We start from the raw sequence: 8,823 nt of genomic DNA, 5'->3' as shown, positions 1-8,823 counted from the left end.
TTATATAATGAGGGGTATTTTTCAGAGCGTTTGCTCTGAAAAAACCCTCATTTTATAATCGATAATAATCGATTCAACTAATTATTATCGATTTTATCGATTAGTTGTTGCAGCCCTAGTTTGCAAAGCCTGAGCAAACTGGTCCATGCGATGATCCAGACTTTCAATACGGGCTTCACAGGTAGACATCTTCTGGCCAATCTCCGCGGGGTCCATGGTGACCCTTGGTACTGTAATGGTATGATGAGGCAGGACCCCAGATGGCGGAGGTAGCCAGGCCAAACAGGAGCCAGAAAGTCAGAGAACCAACCGGGTCAGACAGGTAATCAGGATAAGCCAAATCAGAATCCAGAGACGAGGTCAACAAGCCGAATCAATACCAGGTGAGCAGGAATCAGGAGCCGAATCAGGAGACAGGAACGAGGTCAACAAGCCAAGTCAAACCGGAGCAGTAGTCACAAGCAATGCACAAGCAAATAGCAAAATACACCAACCAAGGGTGATCCAGAAGAGGAATTCCGGGTTTAAATAGGGAGAGGAGGAGGCGTGTCCTGCATTAAGAGGTCAGCCAAGGTTATAAAAGCATGTTACAAATGTAACGTGCAATATTAACTTTTGACCACACGGTGGCGCTGTGGTACCCGTTTACCGCGTGGTCGGCCATGCGGTGAAGACGCCGACCGGGTAGCGGTGGTACTCACTGCCCGGGAAGCCGCCTGAGGAAGCGTCATGGGAGCAGCCATGGAGCGGGGCCGGAGAGGCAGGTAAGTCCTTACACTTTGTCCCCAAACAGCCCAGCGTGAGCCAATTTTGTCCCCAAACAGCCCGCCCTGACACCAGTACAAGCTCTGCAACACCCAAACACACACACCAGTACAAGCTCTGCAACACCGACACCCAAACACACACACGCCAGGACAGGCTCTGCCACACCGACACCCTGACACACACACCAGGACAGGCTCTGCCACACTGACACCCAAACACACACAGACACCAGGACAGGCTCTGCCACATCAACACCCAAACACATACCAGGCCAGGCTCTGCCACACCGACACCCAAACACACACACACACACACACACACACCAGGACAGGCTCTGCCACACAGACAGCCAAACACACAGACACCAGGACAGGCTCTGCCACATTGATATCCAAACACACACACAAACCAGGACAGCCTCTGCCACACCTACACTCAAACACACACACCAGGACAGGCTCTGCGACACAGACACCCACATCCAAAATGCTTTCCACACTGGTTTGCTGTTTGTTTGTTTTCCCCCCTTGTGTATTGATGCCCCAGCCAGCCCCCCCCTTTGGTTTTAATGTATTTTCCCCCCACACCCTTGTGTATTGCCCCATGTGGATTTGTGCCCCCAGCCAGCCCCCTTTGTACATTATGCCCCTTGTGTATTGCCCCATGTGGATTTGTGCCCCCAGCCAGCCCCCTTTGAACATTATGCCCCAACACTCTTGTGTATTGATTTATGTGATGTCCCCGGCCAGCCCCCCTCACTTGTGTATTGATGCCCCCCTTTGCATTGTCAATGACCCATGTATATTGAACCCAGCTACCCACCCCCACCTTTGTGTAATGATTTATGTGGCGCCCCAACCACCCTGTTGTGTACTTATACCCCCTAGCCACCCCCATTTTGCATTTAATTCTTGTCCCAATGCAGCCCCCCCTTTGAATATGGCTCCCCTTCCGCCTATTACCCCAACTATTTTTTTTATTTTTTTAATACTTACGTTTTTGCTGCCATCATTCACTGCTGCTGTCCTCCAGCATGCTCTTCTCCCTGTCACGAGAAGCTGTTCCGTGTGACTCCGCCCCCTTGAGTGACCCATCACATTGACGCTGGAACAGGACACTGGGCGGCACTGTGCAGGCACACTGGCCGCTTAATGATTTTAAAGTGGCCAGCGTGTCTTACGGCCACTTTAAGTGTCACAGCCACATCGGCTGCAATGGCATCTCGGTGTGCCGGCCAGTTTGGCCGGCCCACCGCGGATGCTGCGGGAATTAAAGACGGCCCTGGCGTGGCCAAATCGGCCACTTAAATGGGCGGCCGCGCGGCCGTTTAATGTAGATTCAGGGCGGCCTGGGGGGCAATTGCCAAATCCATGAAAGCATGGCTTCACCAGAAGAAAATTAACATTTTGGAAACATCTGTTGGGTGATCTGAAGAGGGCTGTGCACAGGAGATGTCCTCGCAATCTGACAGATTTGGAGCGCTTTTGCAAAGAAGAGTGGGCAAATATTGCCACGGCAAGATGTGCCATGCTAATAGACTCCTACCCAAAAGGACTGATTGCTGTAATAAAATCAAAAAGTACTTCAGCAAAGTATTGGTTTAAGGGTGTGCACACTTATGCAACCAGGTTATTGTGAGCCCCCCCTTCAACGATTTCAGTTTGTTCACGGTATTGTTCACGTTATAGGTCACATTAAAGGTGGAAAAAGTTCTGACATGATTTATCTTTGTCTCATTCTTTAACATCACAAGAACCGGGCATTTTAACAGGGTGTATAGACTTTTTATATCCACTGTACCTTTTATAGGGCCAACACAATATGGTGATAATGTCTACAAACCAACATGGTTACTTTGTAAGTTAGATACGTTTCTGTATACTTTAATTTTGACATACTCAAAAAATATACTGTGAAGGAGGACATATGCTGACCTCTGAACTTGTACTTGATTCCCAGGTCATCAGACACAAAAAAGAAGAAAAAAGAAAGAACGTATTTAGCCCTACCATACCATTCCATTCTTGGGAAAAAGAAAAAAAAATATGCATATAATTAAAGTAAAAAGGGGGAAATTGATAATTGATGGCAACTATGCCATATAGTGATGGTTTTATATCTTCATAAGGTTCAAAAGTGTGGAGATTTATGTTTCCAGGCCATCCACTTCACTACCTGACTCCTTTTCTTTTAATATTCATCATTAGTGCTGCCCTTAGTAATGACAAAGTATTGAGCATTTTCCAAAAACAATGTCCACACCACAACCAGTATTTGCCAATAGAGTTAAATTGATACTATCATAAACATTTGGATTCAAGACAAAATCAGTGCAGCTTCATCTGGTATTAAGAAATGATAAGAACAACGAAAAAAGTATTCGGCAAGAGAATCTCAGATAATCAGTGTGAAAAAGCATTCTATGACTCCGGAGTATAATCGCTGCCTATACCACTGTACATACAGCAGGTGGCGCTAATACAGTACAATTTATGTCTTCCTTGCGACTGTTTCCCATTTTTGTCCCTAGTCGTCTGCCGTAGTTGGAAATATTAGTGATGGCGACTTCCCAGGATATCCACGTCCAGATCTGTCACAAAGAAATTGTCAAATACGATCTGGAGATCAAAGCTCTGATTCAGGTACATGTGTTAGCGTGACGTATTCCTAAATATCCATCGAGGGTTGCGTGGAAGTGGATTATCTTCCCCGTGTTCGTGGACAGTTCACACATTCTGGGCTTCAGTAAACGTGGCAATTGACTTATCTGTGATTGTCACCTGAGTGAAAACTGCCATATGCACTGAAAGAAATATTAAGGGGGCCTTATCTGGCATAAAGACTCCAAAACATATAATAAGCAGTGTGATACACATCATCACATACACATATTATTATTTTATATAGCGCATTCATATACATGTATATGAACAAATCGATAATTCCTTACCCTGTATGTTATTCATTTGCATAATTGTCTTTATAAAGCTGGTGCCCGCGCGCGTATGTGTGCATCATATATGTCACACATTCACATCAGAATATTGTAAACACGTTTGCATATTTTCATTTTTAAAAATGGCTACTGAAGTGACCAGCGAAATGTTACCAGCTGGCCGTGTAGTCTTGCTTTGATGTCACATAATTCTAACGCAGCTGATTACAGTGCTGATGTCCAAGTATCTATATTGGTAGTACGTAAAGCTGGATAAGTCTCATCTGCCTAGACTTAAAGTGCTAACCAATTGTACATATTGCTTGTAGGACATCCGAGAATGTTCTGGTCCCTTAAGTGCCCTGGGTGACCTCAATGACCAAGTCAAGGAAAAGTTCCACCTACTGAGAATGAGAATACAGGTGAGCAAGGTGTTCTGGAATGTGACACGGGATAATGGGTTATTATTATCATCCAAGACTCAAACTAAAACGTATGTGGCTTAACAGAAAGGTCAGGAAATAAAAAAAAAAGCAAATGGCATTTAAAATAATTAAGGCAGAGGGATCCGTAGCACTATTTTTTGAAATACAAAAATGCTAATAAAAAAGGCAAAAAGATCAATCAGAATTGGAGAAGCAGAAAGTGAAGAATGGATCGCCAGTGACAGGTAGACACCCAAAAGACTCAAATGACATTAATGACAAAATCTGAAATAAAGTCCACTGGAATCTGTATTTGGTAAGATGGTTTAGCCACATACCTATCCACATACATACACACATAGATATATACTACACATGTATACATATACACAGATATATACATATATAGAGCTGAAACAACGAATCGATAAAATCGATAATAATCGATAACGGAAATCGTTGTCGACGATTTCCGTTATCGATTAATCGAGTGATCGATTTGTCGTTGGAGCACTAGGCTCCTTTTACTTACCTCCGCCTGCGTTCCCTGGTTCTGCTCCACGCTCTGCAGTCTCCGCCTTCTTCATGCTACGTGACGACGGAGGTGACGCGCGTCTACTATCAAGTTTGAAGTGGAACAAGTTCGTAGCGGAGGTAAGTACTCTTTATGTCTATTGTCTGTGCGAATGTTTATGAGAGAGAGAGAGAGAGAGAGAGAGAGAGAGAGAGGGAGAGAGAGAGAGAGAGAGAGAGAGAGAGAGAGAGAGAGAGAGAGAGAGAGAGAGAGAGAGAGAGAGAGAGAGACTGGGTGCAGAGCAGAGTGGGGGTGGGGGGCAGGGCAGGGTGTGAGACTGGGTGCAGGGCAGAGTGGGGGTGGGGGCACAGTGCAAAGGGGTGGGGGCACAGTGCAAGTTGTTTTTAACATCTAGTTCTTAAAATAATTTTAAATAAACGAAAAATTTGCATATTGTTTTTTTTATCCGATTAATCGATTAATCGAAAAAATAATCGGCCAACTAATCGATTATTAAAATAATCGTTAGTTGCAGCCCTATACATATATACACACACACATACACAGATATATGCGTATACATACACAAACATAAACATACATATACAATACTTACAGCATCCTCCACTTCACACCTGTGTGTTCTTTGTGGCCTGCAGCACCCAACCCAATCAAGTCCCCCCATTGACACTGCGTGCCGTGATTTCACTTCTGGGCACTCAGTGTCAGCGAGGGACGATGGACCAATTAGGGCCACTCACAACGCTGGGGACCCTGGAACAATTGCTCCATGTGCTCCGTGGTTAATCCAGCCCTGCCGACGCAGAACAAAGTGAAAAAACTGCTAAATAAAGTTCAAATGGATAAAGAACTAGGGCCAGATGGCATACATTACTGGTCAGCTCGGGAACTTGGTAAGAAATAGGCAAAAGATTGGCATATTCAAAAACCGATCACAATTGCCTCTGCTTATTGACATTTGTTTATAATTGTGTGGACACACACACACACACACACACACACACACACACACACTACAAACCACCCTCCGGTGACCTGTGATTAAGTTATAGGTTGTCGATCCAGTGAGAAATCAGATTGTATTTTGGAGTCAAGAAGGAAAGTTTTCCCGTTTTCAGACACAAGTGGGAATTACTCCAAAGTCTTGTTCTGGGTCAACAGAAGGGTTGGACTCGGTGGACTTTTCTTTCAACCTAAATTATTCTGTATGCGAGATTAAGGTTCCTCTGTTGTGAGACCTTTTAAATCCATGAGGCCCATAGTTTGTGATGACCCAACAGCTTCGTTATCGTATGACATTTGTCAGTTGACTTTCAAAACATCTTCCACATTATCTACCCTTTATGCAGGATCAGCTGAGTAGCTATTGTCAGAGAATCTTATTGGAGACACAGAGGTTTGGACACAACCTCAGTTGAGATGGTGGTGGACAAGCATAGAGACCAATCAACTGGAGCAATCAGTTGATTTCTGTGTTGATTGCCCTGCATTTTGGACAATGTCTCCTAACTTTTATGAACAATAAACACTAAAATGAGTTGTATCTTTATTGCTAGATTGGACATGCTTGTTATCTGCTTTGTTCATACGCTTCTGGCTCTAATTCTGCTTTTGGATAATTTAACTTTTTGTGAATTTTCTTCTTATACAGGATCTTGAGCAACTGGCCAAAGAACAAGATAAAGAGTCGGACAAGCAAGTTTTGTTGAAGGAAATGGAGTGTCACAAAAAGCAGATGCTTAGGTGTGTAATCATTGTACGTACATCTCACTCCCTCTACCAAAAGTGATGAGAAGGTGCTGGAGAACGACAAGGATTAAATAGTATAAAATCCACACACATCTTTTACAAAGGTTTATATGATTAGTGCCATATTGGATAAAATAATTAAGTTTATTGCTCTTGAACATCAGAACAATTATTTTCTATGCTGGAAGAAGCCATTATCCTCCTTGGTTGTGGGTACTGGAAGAAATTCTAATGCTGGTAATACTAAAAAAAAAGAGCCCGGCAATGTATTTCTCCCCCTAACTTTTCACTTGTATTTTAGCAACCAGACGGTGTGGAGGAAAGCAAACCTTTCTTCTAAGCAGGCAATAGACAACGCTGAGAAGGATGAGCTGCTTGTCGGAGGGGATCCTACAAGGCAAAGGTATGCCATTTGGATTATGTATTACTGTCTGCATTATTGGTTAATGCATTGCTGTCTTTCCATAGGAATGTTGTGCTTACATATAAAATGAACCCCCCCCCCCAGAGCTTAAGAAAACAAAAAACAGTAGTCTGTACTTTGAACTAACAATAACTGCTCGTGCAAATGAGTTGCCGATTCTTTTGTTAACTTGTCAGGGATATTTACAGATACTGGGAAATTTCAAGTTAAAGATAAAACTAGGGGTTAATACACGTACCAATTTCACCATGCATCATGACGGGCCAACCCTTGTAAGAAGAGGTGAACTGGCCTTTCCTATTACAAAAAGGTGACTGAAAGAATCTTATGGATTGTACTATATATATAACACAGGACTAGCTAAGCTCCCTAACCTAACTATTACAGTTTTAGTAAATAAATCCCTAGGTGTTTGGAGAAAAACACTATTAATACATCTCCCTAAAGGGCACTTCTGTATATAATTATATACTTTTAATTAAACTTTAATAGTTAATCAGATTCTGTTCTGCAGTGCACAGTTTTCTTAATGGAATTGGTTTCCAGAAGTTTACTTAGGATGTGCGAGAGCTGCAGGTACCTCAAAAGGTTCATCCTTATGTCTGATTTAAGTGTTCAGTATGTGAAGACAGCACAGAACTTTTGCCTATTCATGCCAGTCCTCTTCTTTTCACTCTTGGAAAACTAAATTTCACTGATTGCAGTACCATTTCTGTCCAGATGGCATGCTAATCTACTTTTCATCTCCTGAGCTGGATCCCTCTCTTCTACATCCCCATACAAACTTCTTGGCGCTCTATAAATGTATTAATTCTAGGCTAGTCATACTGTAACAGTATTCAATAATTGTAATAATTCTGTATTCTTTTTGTGTTTGAACAATACAATATGTTAATGATTGAACAACATCTTTGTTTATTGTGAAAATATGGTACCTCTTTTCATCTTCACGTACGTATTGTAAAGTATATGCAGACACATTTGTAATACAATTAAATGTCCATTTTCTCAACAGGAAGGTAACGAAGGAGAACCTGGCCCAATCGGCGAGCAGCATCACCGAGAGCCTGATGGGTATCAGCCGAATGATGTCACAGCAAGTACAGCAGAGTGAAATCACTGTGCATACGCTAGGTATGGAGAAGCGGTGCACAGAGTTAGTCCTGGTTTTAAGGATGGGGGAAATGGAGAGGGGGATGGGTTTGGGTTAAAATATTATAGGGACGTTAACTTACAACTGGATAGGTTGTTCTAAACAGGGACCATAACTGGTTTGCAACCATGTAGCCTGTGGACTAGCTATAAACAGAGAATGTATGGAGCACATTAGTAAACGTCTGGGCTGTATTGCAACAAGCAGAAATTTTTATTCTATACTGTTTTTTCCCCCTAGCGACCTCTTCCAGGACCATCCAAGAGGCAAATGAAGAGTTTAAATCCATGTCGGGGACTATTCAGCTCGGACGGAAGCTCATCACCAAGTACAACCGGCGAGAGCTGACAGACAAACTTCTCATCTTTTTGGCACTGGCGTTTTTCTTGGCGACTGTACTGTACATCCTGAAAAAAAGGATCTTTCCCTTTTAAGCAGCGGCTGTGTGGTTCATACATGGAGGGACTATGGGGGATCCTACCCCAGTGCAGCTGCTGCACATTTCCCTGGCCTTAATAACAAGACATTGATGGCCCCCTTGGAACTCTAGCATATTCCTTCAATTCCCCTGATATCACATTAGACATTGCATCGACTCTTAATAGGAGTACTAAGCAGGGCTCCCACCATAAGCAACTCTCCATTGTACTTGCATTTTATTTAGCAACAGTTAACGCAATGTTTTCTTTATGCCTAAACTGTTAAAACTGGAAATCTCACAAATTGCTCTATCCCTATAATGAAGAGCAGTGACCTTCAAGGTTGGGGAGACAACAAGAAGCCTTTCCAAAAGGACTGCAGATTAAACTGTGATTAGAAGAACAGCGTTCTAAT

General features: G+C 43.0%; 1 protein-coding gene across 1 annotated transcript; it reads left to right on the top strand.

Moving 5' to 3' along the window:
- The first annotated feature begins 3,285 nt into the window (after positions 1-3,285).
- On the top strand, positions 3,286-8,619 carry BNIP1 (BCL2 interacting protein 1). Its single transcript, XM_053464209.1, has 6 exons — positions 3,286-3,410; positions 4,033-4,125; positions 6,315-6,406; positions 6,714-6,815; positions 7,852-7,970; positions 8,230-8,619. Exons 1-6 carry the CDS (start codon positions 3,327-3,329, stop codon positions 8,421-8,423), a joined length of 684 nt encoding a protein of 227 aa, XP_053320184.1. The 5' UTR covers positions 3,286-3,326; the 3' UTR covers positions 8,424-8,619.
- The last annotated feature ends 204 nt before the right edge of the window (positions 8,620-8,823 follow it).

Source organism: Spea bombifrons, chromosome 4 (assembly GCF_027358695.1).
Source record: "Spea bombifrons isolate aSpeBom1 chromosome 4, aSpeBom1.2.pri, whole genome shotgun sequence".
Classification (NCBI taxonomy): domain Eukaryota; kingdom Metazoa; phylum Chordata; class Amphibia; order Anura; family Pelobatidae; genus Spea; species Spea bombifrons.
Note: the sequence above shows the minus strand (reverse complement) of the source record. Positions and strands in the feature narration are given on the sequence as shown.